At 42.2% G+C, this 17,487-nt stretch overlaps 1 protein-coding gene across 2 annotated transcripts in view; it reads right to left on the reverse strand.

Moving 5' to 3' along the window:
- SLC2A12 (solute carrier family 2 member 12) overlaps window positions 1–17,263 on the reverse strand; it is a 30,792-nt gene extending 13,529 nt beyond the window's left edge. For both annotated transcript variants that reach the window (XM_023924574.2, XM_023924575.2), the window contains exons 1-2: window positions 16,771–17,263; window positions 7,875–9,191 (exon numbers count right to left, since the gene is read on the reverse strand). In XM_023924574.2, the coding sequence (XP_023780342.1) occupies window positions 7,875–9,191; window positions 16,771–16,885 (1,432 nt within the window). In that variant the 5' untranslated portion in view covers window positions 16,886–17,263. The remainder of the gene's footprint in view (window positions 1–7,874; window positions 9,192–16,770) is intronic.
- Window positions 17,264–17,487: the final 224 nt, after the last annotated feature.

The raw sequence follows: 17,487 nt of genomic DNA on the forward strand, positions 1-17,487 counted from the left end.
ACAAGAGGCTTCAGATAAACTTTATCTGGGGCAAGGAAATAGGCAGAAGTGGGCAATTTACAACCCAATTTGCTTTATTTCTCATTTTGGTATGCCTTGTCTTTCTACTGCAGCTTGGTAGTAGAGACACAGTGTGAAATAAAGGCCATGTGAGGCAGCATTTGAATAGCACAGGAATGATGAACTAGATAAGCACGTGGAGTGTCATATTCAAACCACATGGATGCATGCATTAAAAGATGATTCAGTACAAATAAACAGTGCTAGGAATCTGGTCATAAAACAAAGAACCTAAGATAATTTTTTTTTATTATGTGAAATAGGACTTTCTGTACCGTTTCTCAGTGAAACATGCGTATTCCCGTAAGTTTATTATCTTGATTAAATTCCAACACAGCATTTAAGCACTTGGTTAGTTTTAAATACTTGATTTAGTCCCCACCACTATCCCATTTTCCAGAGTAAACCACAAAAAAAAATATAAAATTGATTCTTCTCATTTCTGAGAATTTTAAGGTCAGGCCACAGCTTCTGTGAAAAATGTAGAAACTCAAAAGTAAAACATTGTAAACAAATGTCATGCAAGGCAATGTTGAGCTAGAATATCTGTTGACATCAGATTCCTGTGCACTATAAATTAATACAACAACCACATGCTTTTGAAAGCCTGAAATGCTGCTTTAATGTAGGAGATATTGAGGTGATTTCTAGGTATCTGATTTTACCAGTGTTTTCCATGTGCAAAACCATTAAGCTGACAATATTTCAAAACACAGGAACAGCCAACTAAATCCGTGGAAAGTTCAGAATTTCCGCACTGACAGTTCTCATTCCCACAAGATTTTCCAGTTTCAGGTCAAGCATTTGGTGGCCAAGATTAAGCCCAAGAGCATTAAGGAGCAGAGAAAAAGCATCCTGTGCCATCTGTATTGCCAGGATGGCAAGAGATATGACCTCTGTGATCGAGTCCCTGGGCTGGGCAGTGTCATGTGTCAAACCAGCTGTTCTGGGTTTTGTTACAGATGTATTTTGTTAACTGTGCTAATGAATCAAGCTCTAACTAGGTAGCCAATTAATCTAACAAACACAGGACCAAAGTCAAAGGGACTAAATTTGCCTCCAGTATAGTTCTCTGGGATTTAGGGCAGTGGGTCTTGACTTGATTAATCCAATGAAACACATAGAGACCACCACAAACCACACAAGATTGTATAAAAAAGACAGTGATGGACTGAGGATGGATTTACTTCCTTCCTCACCTCTATGGATTTCACTTTTCTTGTGAACCTTTGAGCTTTCTTCCAAACTCCTTTATCTTTCTTGCATGATCCTGCTTCCTTCTTCCCCACTTTCCCCAACACGGGTTTAAAGCTGCATTTAAATGACTCCAACAGCTCAGAATAAGATGTAGAGAAAAGAAGTGGGTTTTTACATGGGAATAGACTGGACTAGACTAGAATAGAATAGAATAGTTCAGTACAAAGAGACATACAATGATCATCTAGTCCAACTGCATGACTACTTCAGGGCTTACCAAAAGTTAAAGCATACTATGTGTGGAATGCTGTCTAGTTTAGTTTCCAGGTCATCCCAAAGTTCCTTTAATAGCCAGTAAGGGAGGGAGCATTGTGCCAATGGAAAGGTCACAGATTTCACTGGTTTCACACAATATTCTGAGTTGGAAGGGACCCACAAGGATCATCAAGTCCAGCTTTTAAGTGAGTGGCCTGTACAGGGGTTGAACCTGCAACCTTGGTTTTATTCACACCATGCCCTGAGTTAGAGAACAGTGGTCTGAAAGCCCTCCATTGGTGGAGGAAGTATTACCCTTCGTAGATAATCTGAGGAATCTGGCTCCTGGGAATCTGGATTCCCAAACACATTGAAACATCTTTCCATTTTAGGTACAAATTATCTCAGTTTAAAAATATTCATTCAAGCAGATATAAATTTAACTCCGATATACTCAATATGGCAAATCTGCCTAGGTTTAAACTAGAAATGGACACCTATCATCCTAAACTATGCTTTCATCAGTAAAAATTTGCTCTTAAGATGTGCCCTCACTAGGGGCTTGTCTTTACCAACTTCTCTGCGTGGATTTTGCTCCTCCCAGAGCTGATGATCCACACAGAGAGCTCCCACAGCAGCAAAATATGCATCACAGGAGGGCTTGCTGGAGACCACAGTCCCTGCACCTTCTTGGGGGAACCCAGCCTGGGGGGGGTACAAATCCACAATCCTGGGTTTTTCATGTGGGAGGAATTTAACCAGTGGGAAACTAATAAAACACAAAGGCTGGCTTGGTGGCCTGCCACCCTATCCTGCATTAGGATAAAGATGAAGGAAGTGACTGTAGTGACCACAAGCCCTTGGTTTGTTCACCTGTGTCTATCCTCTCTTGTGCCTGCTCCAACAGCTTTGAGTCTGCCTGCTCTAAGTGCCTCTGCATCCACACAAGGAGAGGAGGGAGGAGTTAGGAACCCCCAAGCGCAGGAGGAGCTTTAGTCAGAGGTTGCTGTGAGAGAGTGGCTGAGAGTCCATCAGAGAGCCATCCTGGGGGGAAGCACTGTCCCCAGAACTGCAGTGTCCCCATCTGTGGGTCCTGTGCTCACCTCCCCTCGTACTTGGTCTGCAGAGCTGCTTTGCATCCACTGAGGGTCTGGACCTCACAGCCCTGGACACTGCTGTGCTGCTCCCAGCAGCCAGCTGGTCCCCTGTTTTGTGGGTAAGGTGCTCACTTCAGAAGCTAAAACAAAAGAGTGAGCACATAATTTTTTCCAGTTTTCCAACCAGAAATACTGACCCAATGGCTGAGGCTAGCAGATGGCTGCAGAGGCCATTATATCCCAGCCTGAGAGGGCTTCCCGTGGATATTTCACTCTTTAACAGGTTTTTAGCAATACCAAAGTACTGCCAACCCTACAGCTTTACCCACTCATGGGAGCTATGCCTCAGTGGAACTGCGAGAGCAATGTGGAAAATCAGGGTTTGCAGTAAGCTCTCAGACAAGAGCTCCCTCTTGTCTTAGACTCTTCCAAGACCTGGTTATACACTTAATATGTTGACCATAAGTGCGTTAATATATATTTTGATGTTTATATATGCATGGATAGGTAAATGTGGTATTTCTTTGTGCCAAACCCTGAAACCCAGGAAACACTTCTCCAGCTGCAGACACTGACTTGCCTTGGTTGTGTTGTGGCCACAGCAATCTGTGTGTAAAAGAAGGCTCTAAGTCCTTGGGTCTGAGGGATACAGCTCTGAGGTGTCACCTGAAAGAGGAGTTTCTCTCCAAGAAAAGAGCTCTAGAGTTTATCCCTTGGCTTTGAAGAGCCATACAAAGCTGGCAGCTGCTCTAGGACATGAAGTAATAGAACATCTTTGTCACAGGTTGGCAGAGACATAAGTACCTTTGGACTTCATACAGCTAAGTTTTGAGGTTTTGAGGATGATTCATGTCATGAAATTGCTCCTCAGTCCCACTTGTAGGTGTTTTTGTGGATTTCCATCTGCATGCTCAGCATGAAATGCCATGAAGCCAGCAGAGCTGATGTGATTTGCTCCAGCAGATTATCCCAAAGTTCATTGGCCAACTGCCTACATGCTTTTGCAGTTACACAGAAATATGTTTAAAGGACACACAGAGGAAGAGCTCTTGTGCAGGGCACCAATGCCATACATGCAGTCCAAATGCATATATTTGACATCCCTCTCTCATTAAAGGTGGTCCTCATTCCACACCAAAAAATCCCTGAGACATGCATGGATTCCCTCGAACTTCACTCCCACAATATGTGTAAAGAGGTACTGCCCAAGTCCTGTTTTGCTCACTTGTCTTTAATTTGCAAGAACAAATTCAGACTGGGAAAACAGATGGTTTGGTCCAGAGTCAGTCTGCATTGCTTGCTTCTCAGCCTAGGACTTGTTGGAGCCACTCTGACTTCTTTTTGATAAAGAGCATTGCCTCTAGACCCATTGCATCTCTGCATACCTGTGTGTGGTGGTACTGTGTTCCTTCCAGCTACTTACTGATGAGATCATCTCACTCAGGGGATATACAGGAAATATGGGGGGAAGTTGTCCCTATTTAGTATGTGATCATAAATAGTGCAAAAGGAGATGGTCAAGGCAGACCTTTACCAAAGCAGATCTTTGGTAATGGGTGCAATCTGACATCTGAATTTTGTTCACTGGGTCTGTGAGGAGAGCAGCAGAGCTCTGGGCATTCCACTCCGTTTCAGTGAGGCTACTGCTGCCCTACAGTTGCTAAAAAAGAGAACTCTCTTGCACATGCTCCATCCAAACACAGGAATCCTGTACTTACCACCTTGTTTTGGAAAAGAAGTCTGATACGCCAGGAGCATGGTTTTCCTTGTTCTGGCATCCCAACATGCTGCATCACACACAGTGGTGAATGAAGGAAGTGACACCTCTTTATGAGAAAGGACCTCTAGTTTTTGCCCCTCAAGTGGTTTGAACAGAGCAATTGGCAAATGAGATGCTCTGAAACTATTTCACTCAATCCTGTGTCATTTAGTAAGTGGTCATGCATGGTCATAGCCCTGACTAGATTATTTCTGTGTGCCCTTTGTGTTAAATTAATTTCCAGGGTCACACTGAGTGAGCACATTTTGGCTTGGGTGATGAACTGGTGATCTAGCTCCACACCTCACTTGTCTCATCAGCCTGTGCTCGCTGATCCCTGTGAAAGGCAGCAGTGCTTCTGCCAGGCTCAGACTTCTCCTGTCCCTCCCCTGCCCACATACAGCAGGTTCCAATGCTTCTCTTCACAAACACGTGCTGCAAACAACGAGGAGCTCCTCTCACACTTCACATGGCAGCCAGGAGTGGTTTCTTTAGGGCTCTGCAGGCATCGTTCCCTCTTCAGAATGGCTGATCCTTGTTTGTCCTTCCTGACACACAGACAAAGGGTAACCCAAGACAAACATGGGTGTCAAGCAAGCCCCCTTAGCTAATGACTGAACACCTCTGCAAACACCCCAAGAGAAATGGCATGTGATGTTCTGTGGTGTGATGCAACACTGATTTGTTGCATCTACAAAACGTCCTCATAATTGTGTGAAATTGAGTGTGAACAGCAGTTGAATTGCAGTTCATCAAACATAATTAGACTGAAACAAAGCAGCAGAAATACCCCTTTTATCTTGTGTAAGGGTTGATGATATAAATACAGAGCACCCTAGAATCAAAAAATTGACTAAGCAGATGCTTGCTAGTCTGTGAATTCTTTTGTAATGGAAAAATTACTTTTATCTCTCACTGTCTATTTTTGAATGCTCATCAAAGTGCTGCCTGGGTGCTTTAATAAAAGACAATAAATATATTTAGCATATGCTTGGTTCATTAAAAATATCAATCTACTTTATGTAATTTGGCAACAAAAGATAAATCATGGAAAAATACATTTATAAGTGTCTGCTACACTAATCTGGATTGTAACTATCTTTTTGACCAGACTAAAAAGAAGAAAAAATTTTTAAAAAAATGAAAAAAAAAATTTTTAAAAGTACAAAGTAGTTCAAAAGAAGAAGATAGAGCTCAGATTGTGTGATCTGTCCTGTGAAAAGTGTCTCATCTCCTAATGGTCCTACATAAAGCCTCTTTTATCCCCACAGAACATAGTGCAGAGCATGGACTCAAAATGAAGTGGGTGAATTTGTTCCAGAAATGGCCCTGTGGTATGGAAGGAAAAGAGCAAGATCTTCTCTGCTCTTTGTCCAAAAGATGTTGATTTGATCTACAAGCAGAGGTGTCCTCAACAGCACCTTCTCCTTAGCCAGCCTTTGCATGGAGGCAGGCACTGCATGGAGCATGAGAGCTTCCCACTGAAAATACAGTGAGTGGCGCAGGGGTTACAGTGCTTTTGTCCCCAGGCATTGCCTGGGCACAGCAGCCAGCAAGTGCAGCCTCCATGCCTCCTTCCCACTGATGAGTAGACAATGGAGAGAAGTCTGGTCCAGACCACAGACCAGATTTAGAGAAGAGTAACATAAACATGCTAAAACTATTTACTTTACATAAGCAAAGGGGCTAATTTTTTTCTTTACACTAAGGAAGGTTCACTGAGGGTAAGAAAGCTAGGCTTTGAAAATACATTCAGGAGATGTTGTAGGCTGTATATGAGACACAAATTATAACCTTGCATCCCAATCCCGACTATTTAAGCATGATACATCCTTTGTAGATTCCAAAAATCTCTTGACTCTTTAACCCTTGCAATTTCTATACGCTGTAAATTTTAACTGAACAGCGTACTTTCAAAGGCAGGAAAATGCCTTAGCTGCAATTTGAAATACCTGTATCTCTGCTAGACCTGGCCTTCACTTGCCAGGCAAATGCATCTTTCAGTATAAATTGCCTCACAGTGGCTTTATCATCATGATTTTTTCCATCATGATTTCTCCATGATGGAGCTGAGAAGGTGCCTCTTCTTTCCCATTTTCTGTTTGAAAGTACTTGAGCTCTCATGTCAGGAAAGAGGTCAGAAAACAAGCACTGGCCTCAGAGACTTCTCAGATCAGCCTGGAAAACACATCAGTTTTTGTAACCCCCAAGAAAATAGACATTGTTCTCATTAATTGTATATTAGGCCAACTCAAATGACTAAGAACCCATTTACAGCCAGGTCACCAGGAAAGCAGATTTCAGCAGGAGGCCAAGACTGAACATGTGACCCCACTCTAAGGGTCATTAAATATATGTTTGAAACACCCAAATAAAAGTTCAAGTAACATTTTCTTTTCACAGTTTCATCCCTGGTTTTGAACCTATGTCATAGGGAGCAGAATCCAGCCCCAAGACAATCTTCAAGGGAAGCAATAATGCTGTAATAACACAGTCAAGTTTGCAGCCCTGGCAATGAATGCTTATCTCACACTGCTTTCCCAGTGAGTAATGTTTAAAATAAATAAATACTGCAGGGGAGTCATTGTTAGTGCAATTGTTGGGTTGTATCCTTGTGGCAAGCTTTTTATCATAATAGTACAGAAGAGTACGGTTTGTTTGCGAGGCAAGTTTGAGCCAGAGTGCAAAAGCACATACAGCCTGTTAATAAATAATGGACTGGGCATGTGGGTTTTGCAGAGTGACTTAAAAAGTCTACCCCTTCAAAGTACAACATTATGCAAGTGCTATTGAAACAAAACAAAAGCAAATGGAGAGATTTAATTTCTAGTCCCTTGGAATGCCAGACCTGCTCTCCTCAGGAGAGAGTGGGACCCACACAAGTGTGATGGCAGATGCAGCAGTACAGCGTCAGCTGTACAGTGTCACACCTTTGTGTCCTCCCACTTGTGTGTTCAGCCCAAGCAGTGTCAATGGTACTACAGCTTGCTCATGAATTGTGATACCTTGAAGGTGTTTTCTGTATCTGAAGACTATTACAGTCAGAGGGACAGATACTCAGTGGGACTCAGACAGGTTGGTATTTTGTGGATTTTATGATGTCACACCATACAGAGGTCTAGAGCTTATCACTATCTTGGGTTTAGGAGCTGGCAGCAGCAAATGCCTACATCTTAACCTTCCCAGTGTAAGGACACAATAGACTAGAAAGAGGAAAGATAGGGGTTCCATAATTTTGCTGTGCAAAGCTAACAGCAGTTCTTGACTGAAGAGGGACTTTACACTGAACGGAAGGTTCAGTCAATGATCAGGTCATTGACCTTAAGGGGCAGGACCTCTTCCTAAAAAGCACATACATACCAGGCCTACCAGGATGGTCTGTGACAATACCAGTGCATACTGGCAGACACTGCTCTGCCCAACTTAAGAACTGCCTAATGCCAAACCAGGCATGTCATCCCAGCACTTAACAATGTAGGTTACAAACAGAAAAATTAGACACTTACTTGGTCCAAGACCTATGGAAAATGCAGCAACATAGACAAGCAGGCTGGCCAGTGAGAGCCATTTCAGGACAACAGGAACCTCCCCACTTTCCATGTGAGACCCTGTTGTGCTTTTGCCTCCTGCCAGGGCAGTCCCGTTCAGTTCTTCTGTCCTGGCAACATCAAGGCTGTGTACATCAAATGACAGTCTTTCTATTGAAGTCATGCTTGCAAACAGGTCCTTGAGACTCCCATTGGTGACAGTGAAGTTTCCTGGTCTCTGGAGAGAGAAATCCTCTGGAGACTGGCTTCTACAGACCTTTGTGAAATTCACATGTATGTTACGGTTCACTAAGCCCATAGTGACCAATGATATTGCCATAACAGAAGAGCCAATACACAGAAAAGTTTTACTTCCAACTTGATCCACAAAAAACGTGGCTGGGATTGTGCTGACCACTTTAACCACTCCAACTCCAGTAGAAGCCAAGCTGGCAGCTTCATTGCTCTGGAACCCAACCGACTTCAAAACGGTCGATGCATAAAATAAAATGTTGGGTTGTCCAGTTGTTTGCACAAAGAACACTAGAGTGAGTCCTACCAGCATTCGGGCCCTCATGTTGTTTTTTGAACGAAACAGGTCCAAGAAACTGTACTGATGTTCATCTTTCAGGGAAGACTTGATCACAGTAAGCTCTTTAGTAGCATCAGATGTTTCCCGTAGCCTCTCCAGTACTTTTCTCGCCGCTTCATCGTTGTTTGTCATCACGAGAAACCGAGGGCTTGGTGGAAGGAAATACATGGCAGTAGCTTGCAAAGCACCTAATGGAATCACGAGGCCAAACATGTACTTCCAGCCATGAGATATGCTGGCAAATGCATAATTTGAAATATAGGCAAAGAGAATGCCTATCACGATCATGAGTTCATTGAGAGATACAAGGAGGCCTCTCCTGTGCTGTGGGGCGATCTCAGCGATATACACACAGGTTGCAATGGATGATAATGATATGGAAATACCTATGGCAATCCGGCCCACGATGAGTATCTCGTATGATTCATAGGGCAGCAAAATCAGACTCCCCACCACAAGTAAAGAAGATGCAATAATAATAGCAAGTCTCCTTCCAAATCTGTCTATAAGAAATCCACCAGTAAGGGATGCAAATAAGGCCCCAAAAAGCAGGGAACTTACAATGACTTCCTGCTCTTTGCAAGACAGTGTTAAAATGCTGCTCATCTGAAGAAGAGCTCCAGAGATAAGGCCCAACTCATAGCCCATCAGAAGTCCACTTATGGCAGCAATGGCAGAAGATAGAAAGGTGAATGTCCCACAGCCTGAAATAAGAGGATAAAAAAAAAAAACAAAAAAAAAACACCTTGAAAGTGTGATTTCTGCAACATTCAGACAATTAGTAATAACTTTATTTGATATACCAGTTTCAAAAATCTCTCTGTAACTTTTAGGCACAGCAGTTAGGTACAATACACATCCAGCAGCAGTGGTGACATAAAAGCTATGTACATAAAAAGCTATTTCTGAAAAGAAAAAAAAAAAGTAATGAATATAAAATTGTTAGTTTAATGCTTTTGTGCCCCTGATCTTCTTGATCAGAAGTCAATAAGGTTTTGAACAGGTCCTAAATAATTAAATAATTAAATAATTAAATAATTAAATAATTAAGTAATCAAATAATTTAATAATTAAACCTTCTGCTTAAGAATATTATTGCAAAAAGAAATGGTGAGAAAGAAGTTTTTGCCTTGGGATTTTTCAGTGTATTTTCCTAAACTGAGGGAGCCTCATCCACCCAACTAGAGCACCATGAGCAAGGAAACCATAAATTTCTTAGCCAAATTGCTTCAACCTTGACTCAAATAAGTAACAAGTTTTCCCTCACCACTTATTATTTCCGTTGTTTTGCCTGACATGAAGGTTGCTTGTACCATTGTTTTTATTTTGCCAAATTGAAGACTTATTCAGTGAGCACCAGGCTGATGCAGATATCTGGGATATTCTAGGGAAACTGATCTTAGAGGCAAACTCATGAACTTTGCTCAGATTCTTTGGAATATCTTGATCAAATATTTTGCATTGCTTTTGACAACCATAATGCCAGGAATAAGAAACAGATGATGAAAACAATGCAGATTATATGCCTTTGAATATCTACTTTAAAACAAACTCATTTTATACAATTGTGATTCATTGTTTATTGTTACAAGATAGATTCAAGTGATCATATTCTACTAACTGTGAAGCCTTTTGCACCCTAAACCTTGAGGAATATATCAGTTTGTTATTGTTGGTCTTGTTCTTTCTCCCAGCATGATTTTCCTTGCATCATGATGTTGGCTGCCACACAACTAGGAAAAGAGTAAATCAACTTCTGATTTTGCAGTTAGTTAGAGAGATGGGACATGTCAGAGGAGAGGTGGCCTTTTCAGCACAACAGACTCCATATTTAGTTAATTCTCTTGTAATGAGTGGTATACGGTCTAATTTGAAATGATAAACAGAGTTTGTTTATTTTTAGCTCATTTTTCTAAGGCATTAAGGCCCTTTGATCGCACTGACTGCTCAGAATTCCTTGCCAGTAATTTTGAGCACATTGGTGAGGATCAGTCCCATTTGACGGAGGATATTACATTTCAAAAGCAAATCCTGAATAGAGAGAAGGAGAGCAGCCCCAGCAGCACCTCTGCACTGCTAAAGTAAACAATGCCAGAGCCCAGGCCCAGACCCTGGCATGTGGCCACGTATCCTACTGAATTGCTGGCAGGATCCCTGGCACATTTGCACCCCAAGCCACCTTGTGTTCTCCTAACAACTCCCAGAAGCAAACAATTCCACCATCCCAGCCTGCACCCACTGAATAGGCAGACGGGTTATTCTGGAGGGTAGCACAGTGTAACTGTGAATATAAGTGATGCCCCAGGGGTCAGGGGAGATGTGCAAGCCCAATAAGTCTATTAAGATAAGTATCATTTATTAGCTCTCCTATCTTTGAGTCAAACAGCAGAAGCCAAGCAGCAGCAGCCCTAAGATACCGAGTGCACCAAATGCACCTCAACTCACTCAGCTGCTGAGCTGGTGTGGCTGAAAAACCAGAGATAGATAAGAGATAGGGGAGAAGCACATAGTTTTGTCTTGGTGGGCCATAAGGACACAGGGGGAATGGGATTATTGTGAAAAGTCTTTCAGTAGGTGGGGGTGGGTGGTAGATTTCTTGGGATGGAGATGAGACATCTTGAAGAAAATACCAGGAACAAATTTGCAAAATTCTCCAGTGATGGAACACTAATTTTTATATTGTTGTTGTCCATATCTGTTAATGTTTCAAAAGCTTTTTCTTTTTTTGTATCTGCAGTATCTGAGATCATTTCACTTATTTAAAATAGAAGCATGGGTTAGGTCCTGCTGCACTTCCTTCACCCATTGAACAGTACTTCAGAGGAAGTACTGCTGACTACAGCTAAGCTGCTTCGTGCTGCATCCTGCAATGCACACATGCAATATTTGTTCTGCAAAACATAATTTCTCCTTCCCATTTTTACTTTTGAGTTGCCTGCTTGCTGTATATTATTATATCTAGAAATACAATCTTCCAGTGAATCCTGTCTGGAAATCTGGGCTGATGACAACACAGTGTTGTGCTGAAGGAATGAGCATATCAGAAACTAAACTGCTAATCTGATCACAGTACTCTGCCCAAACTACTGTTCAGTGCTGATGTTTGTGCTTTCTTCACTATCTCTGTATTTTATATCATTAAGCCACATATATTTAATGTAAGATTTTACCTCAATTTCCATATTATGGAGTAGAGAGCATTGTGTTCATCCAGTCTGACACTCACAAACAGCACAACATAATCCTTCAGACACTCTTCAATTACATTTTATCTGAACCAGATGATTTAAAACATTAGGCTTTGATTTAAAAATGGCTAGTGATTGAATGCAAATTACTTTAAGTCATAAGTAATCCCAATGGTTAAATGATTTCACTTTAAGTTATCTGTAAATTATTTCTAGACTTAATTTCCTCAACTTCCAGCCATCATCCCATTCTTCATTCTCCATTTCCCCACTCTTAACTGTGTTCACTAAATACAAACTCATAGCCTGTCACTGAGTCATCTCACAGACAACTCCTTTTTAGCTGCTTACCTTGTGAGGCTTTACAAGTTTACCAGTCCCTTAAGAATTCAAACCTCTTTTTCCAGACCATCAACTTCTTCAGTAAATTGTGATCTGGACCCAGTGTTCCTGCAGTGATCACACAGTGCCAAATAGAAACTTGACATAATTTTTCCAGTCTTGGTGCACGTTTCCCTCTCTACTTGTCCAAGGACTCTCACAGACATGTATAGAAGCTTATCTTCTGATTATCATTCAGGAAAACCTACTTCTTTTCTGACTGGGTTCTTTCCAAGGCACTGCCTTGCCCTTAAATATGGCCTGCCTCATTGTATCCTAATGAGGAATGCAAATCACTTTACATTTGTCTGTATTAAAATACATAGGATGGGTTCAGCTCACCTAACTGTGACCTAACATCAACATCATCTCTAGATTTCTCTTGTAACCACTCAAGAAGAGTAAGTGCTTCTAGACATTGGAATTAGGTCGGATGCCTACTTCCCTCCATTGCCTATAAAAGGAAACTGTGAGGCTTGCTCAGATGCAGATGTCTAAAGTTAGCAGAGAGGAACCCCAGACAGCACATTCACTTGCAGTCAGCAGGCCAAGGCATCCAAATTGCGTTCAGCCAGTGACATATCCCATTTATTGATCACCCATCACCTTTATCACGCTGTTAAATAATCTGTTATCATTTTCTTCCAAGAAACTAAGAAAAAACGTTAAGTAACAGAGAGGCAAAACCTGAGTTTAAGGCTTTCCAGCAGAAACACAGCAGCATGGACAGTGTACCCTACTGATTCTTTGAAGCCTGTGTCCTGCACACTTCTTAATTCTTAAAATATTGGAGTGTCATTTTTGCATGGTTTCAGTTTCTGAATGAGAGTGTCAAGTCAAGTATCTCGATAGAGTCTACCACCAGCACTGTTCTTTACAATCCAGACTCTGCTCACACCAGCCTGTGGTCCTTGGATCAGAGAAACAGAGATGGTTATTTATTTTTAGTCTGACAGTCTGTACAAGCTGGATATAGAGCTTGGACACCTGGGAATTGATGGGGAAGCATGCAAGCCCATATATTCCTTGCTTCTCCAAGCAGAGAAACTTGATCAATGTCTTCATGTTTGTTTGTTTTTACTGGGTTAGCCGGCATCCTTCTTCATGTGTCCAGTGACACATACCCACAGTTGTGCAGAAATAGTGGAGGGCTATTTGTCCTTCTGCGTTAGCAGCAGCAAAGTCAGTAGTTAACCTGGTGTCTCTTGTCCCTCACAGGCACTATTCCACTGAAAAACATTGTTATATCACCATGAGGTTTTGTTTTAACTGCTGTACCCGAAACTTGCCTGCTCACAACTGCCTGCTGAGTTAAACCTTGAAATCTCTGCTCAGTTTCCCTTCATGGCCTTCCTCTAGGCAAAATTCCCTCTGACTTCAGCATATGTTTTGCTTTAACATTTCCAGATAAAGAATGTTGCAGTAGTTGTACTCACAGTCCTTTTAAGTGTCACTTTTAATGATGCTGCTGGCAGATCTTAGGCATTCTTTTTTTTTTTTTTACAAAAAAAAGTATATATTTCTCTTATTTTTATGAGATGCCAGCAAAACATATGGCAGTATACAGCCCAGGAGAATAAAATATTTTAATGATAGCTTCCAGAGAATTTTCTCCTTCTGTCTGCCACTAACACCATGGCTAATGGGTGTGTGGCTGGTATGTGACAAGTGATTGGAAAATCTATTCTCTAGTTTCTCATGTAAACAAAGTGGTTTCTCACAACTGTTGTTCAAGTCAAAAGCAGCCCTACTTGGCAAACAAACCTATCTTTAAGAACATTTGTTGGAAGTGTTTATGCTTGGTTCCTGAAAAGGAGACCAACTGCAGTTGTACTACAGCAGCACAATGTACTGATGATGGGGTTGGACGGGGCCAAGTACTAAGGGTGTGCCCCTTTACTTATTTTCCAGCACATATTTGGGAAAATACAGTCCTTCCAAAGGCATATTATTTGGTCTGTGCATGTATTTTATGGGAATTAGGGATAAATGATCAGTGCCAGGGAAGATCTGCAAGAACACCACTCTTCATCCACCTAATGGAAGGGAGAGATATGGGAGAGGAGCCCTTTCCAGCTCAGTTTGGCAGTACCACACTCCATGTAGGTCCAGACACTGAGATTTCTGTGATACAGTTTTTCTTTCCTTTCTCCCAAGGGATCATTCAGTGTGTATATAGAAAACTGTAGGGAGGGGGAGGAGGGAGGTTACTTTATGTAACCTGTGCAAATATATCTATTTTGATAGGAGGGGACTCGACAATCTCTTCCACCATGGTACTTCCTTATGTTTACTTTGATTTAATCTGAGATGATAAATGTCTCAGTTTAGAAGGGAAAGAAAGTATTTTCCTGTCAGGAAAGTTCTTTAAATCCTTGCAATTTCTTTGATCTATTCAGACATTTGGAAAGGGAATTGAAGTTCTGTCAACCATTGGTTAATAAGCACAGGTTAGAAAACCCCAATGAGTTGAATGCATTGCCTAGATATAAATCCACAGCATGAAATACCTTGTTTTTTTTTTCAATAGAATAAGATATCTACTTTTATCTACAAAGAATTTTAAAACTACAGCATTTGTATTTGAAAATGTTAAGGTATCTCTAATAACATTTCTTCTCCATCTGAGTGCTGTCTGACATACAAAAAGTGTGTCTTTCAAGGGATATAATACTTAAATTTTCCAAACTGTCATTCAAGAAGATTTTGCTGAAATGTATAGCATGAGGATAAGTTGGTTTGTTTTAGTTTTTTTGTTTTGTTTTGGGTTTTTTTTTTTCTTTTTTTGTGTTTGATGGCATGTATTGGGAATTGCTGCATAATTAAATCATGGTTTTTCTTTTTGCAAAAGGAAATTGCTATTTACATGTTTACATGATATTTGCTGTGCTGCCTCAGTCACTTTCTCTATCATCCAGTTGTTTGGTATAAACATATGTAACCCTGTTGCTCTGTTCTAACACCCGAGGTTTCTTTAGATCCAGATGCTCAGCAGGTGCATTTCTCCTGTTAGCTACAATACATCATCTATCTGTCCCTCCAGGAGTCTGGCAAGGTATCTGAAACAGCTACCCAACAAGATCCTACACAATGAAACAAATGGCAGCTTTGGGACAAAGCTACATTGCAAAAAAACAGAGCTGGAAAATCTCAGAAAATATTAACTTAACCAAAATTAATGTCAGGGCCATGAGGGATCACAATTACTTGACAAATGTGTCTCCTCCCACCCAAGTGTGAAAGGCAAACCCAAATCAAATACTGTGTAAATTGAACTAAAAGAGAAGGTGGAAGGAAACCAATCTACCACTCATTTAAACTCCTCCAGTGGTGGGAAGCACTGAATGCTTTGTACAGCATGAGCCACATTAATGTACTTTGTAAACAATATTCAAATCTCATGAACAAAAGCCCCCTGACAATGATGGAAAGACATTGAATGCAGATCCTGTACAGATGCACCCTGGCCATGTCATCTCTTACTGCTTTACTATGTAATCTCATTATGTCAACAGGTAGCCTATCCCCTCATTACATGAAACAGCATTTGGGTTTTGTTTTGTTCATTTCTAGGAAGAATTTTAGTTCTAGGAAGTTCTTTTAGTTTCTAACTATGTAATTATATATGCCTCAGGTTACTGCTTTCATTTTTGAGGACAGATGTGTAATTTGCACATACACTTCTAACCTTAACCCATGTGCTGCAGAGACTTTGCTATCTGTTTATTGCTATCCTATAACCATCTGCACTGCTCTCCTCAGTCCCTAAGGCAATGTTAAATGTGTCTGCACACCTACTGACTTTCTGTTCTTGGCTAACCTCTGATTCCAGTCTCAGGAGACATTGCTTGACAGATCACTATTACACTCCAGCACAGCATTTGTGCCTATGGTTTCTGAATATTCCTGCATTAATCAGTTCATTCAGCTGTAAGTGAACAAAAACTGCTTGGGACATTTCTGGCTTATGACCATGCTGTCCTGTTTGGGCACAGCTGCCTTATGGCCATGAAATATCATGATTGTGGGGCATTATTCCCTTTAATCATTTGGGAAAGAGTTTGAAAATGCAATGCCACACTGCAGCTGGGAAGAACTGGCTGGGTAGGACAGCAAAGACGAAAAGCTATGAAATCCAGTTTCTACTCTTAAAAGCTTACTGCAGAATAAATGTTACAGCTGATTTTTGAGGGTGTCAGCACAGAAACCCTGTTTCTCCCTGAAATGCTAGGGAAGTAAACCAGGAGGGAGACCCTGTCCCCCCAGCCTGCGCCGCTCCCCTGCATGGGCAGCGCTTGCCTGGACTCCCTCCACTCACCCCAGTGAAAAGGGCTGAACTGCCCCTGAGTGTGCAAGGACCACATCACTGCTGTTAGAGCAGGTTCTCCTATCTTTCTGATCTTCATAAAGGAAAAGGATTTGCACAACCGACAGCACCTACGTGAGCAGTAGGACCAAGGCCTTTTAGGGAAAGTAGCGCACAAACCTTCATTCAAAAGTCAAGCCGGCAGTCCCCTTCCTTACTCATACGTTCCCCTCTTGCACTTTTGGAAATGGAGAGGGCATGTGCCGAGAGTCCCTTGGCTTTGTGGGGCCGTTCTCTCCCAGCCCCGAGCATTAGCTATGCTGGCAGCTGCTGCTGGCCAACAGCTGGCACCCAGCTCCTGCCTCCTTTCCCAGCTCCTGCCTCCTTTCCCAGCTCCTGCCTCCTTACCTGCTGCAGCCGGGAGCCGGGAGCAGCTGCTGCCCCGGCCGCCCTCCTCATCCTCCCCTGCTCTCATCGCCTGGCTCTGCTGGCCGAGGTCCTCCGTGCTCTGCCCAGGTACCATCGCTGCCCCTCGCACCTTGGGCGGGAGCACTTCACAGGGCTGTGCTCCTTCCCCGGCCGGCCAGCAAAGGGCAGCTTGTTTTCCTCATGGCAAACAAGTTCCTGAAGCTGGCTGAAACCAAGTGCAAACCACAAAGTGGTTTGTGAAGAACTTTGTTGCTATTTCAGAAGGCTTTGCCCTTTGCAGTGACACAGGCTGTTGCTATTCTGGGGAGCCTATTGCCGGCGAGGGGAGGGCCGTCTGTCGGAAGTATTGCTGCTGCTGCTGCTGCTTTTAACAAATAGTTGAGACATGTATGCACAGCTCCGTGCACATTCCTCACCCGTTCACTTACAGGGTCTCTCTCTCTTTTCCCTGTCTCTGTTTTCCTCCTCTCCCTGCTGTCCATACGCCCGGGGTTTTAGCGGAGAAGGCACACTGATGGGGAGGGTTTGAAGTGTTTGCTCTGCCAGCTGAAGTTGGGGCACTGAGCACACACACACACGCGGCATCGCTTCGTTCTCGTAACTTAGGAGCAAAATATGGTGAGAAGTAGTGGAGAGGAGAACAACCATGGCAGCCCTTTGCAGCCTGGCAGTAGCAACTGGGACTTTACATGGCAA

The sequence above is a fragment of the Cyanistes caeruleus genome, chromosome 2 (assembly GCF_971803275.1).
Source record: "Cyanistes caeruleus chromosome 2, bCyaCae1.hap1.1, whole genome shotgun sequence".
Classification (NCBI taxonomy): Eukaryota; Metazoa; Chordata; class Aves; order Passeriformes; family Paridae; genus Cyanistes; species Cyanistes caeruleus.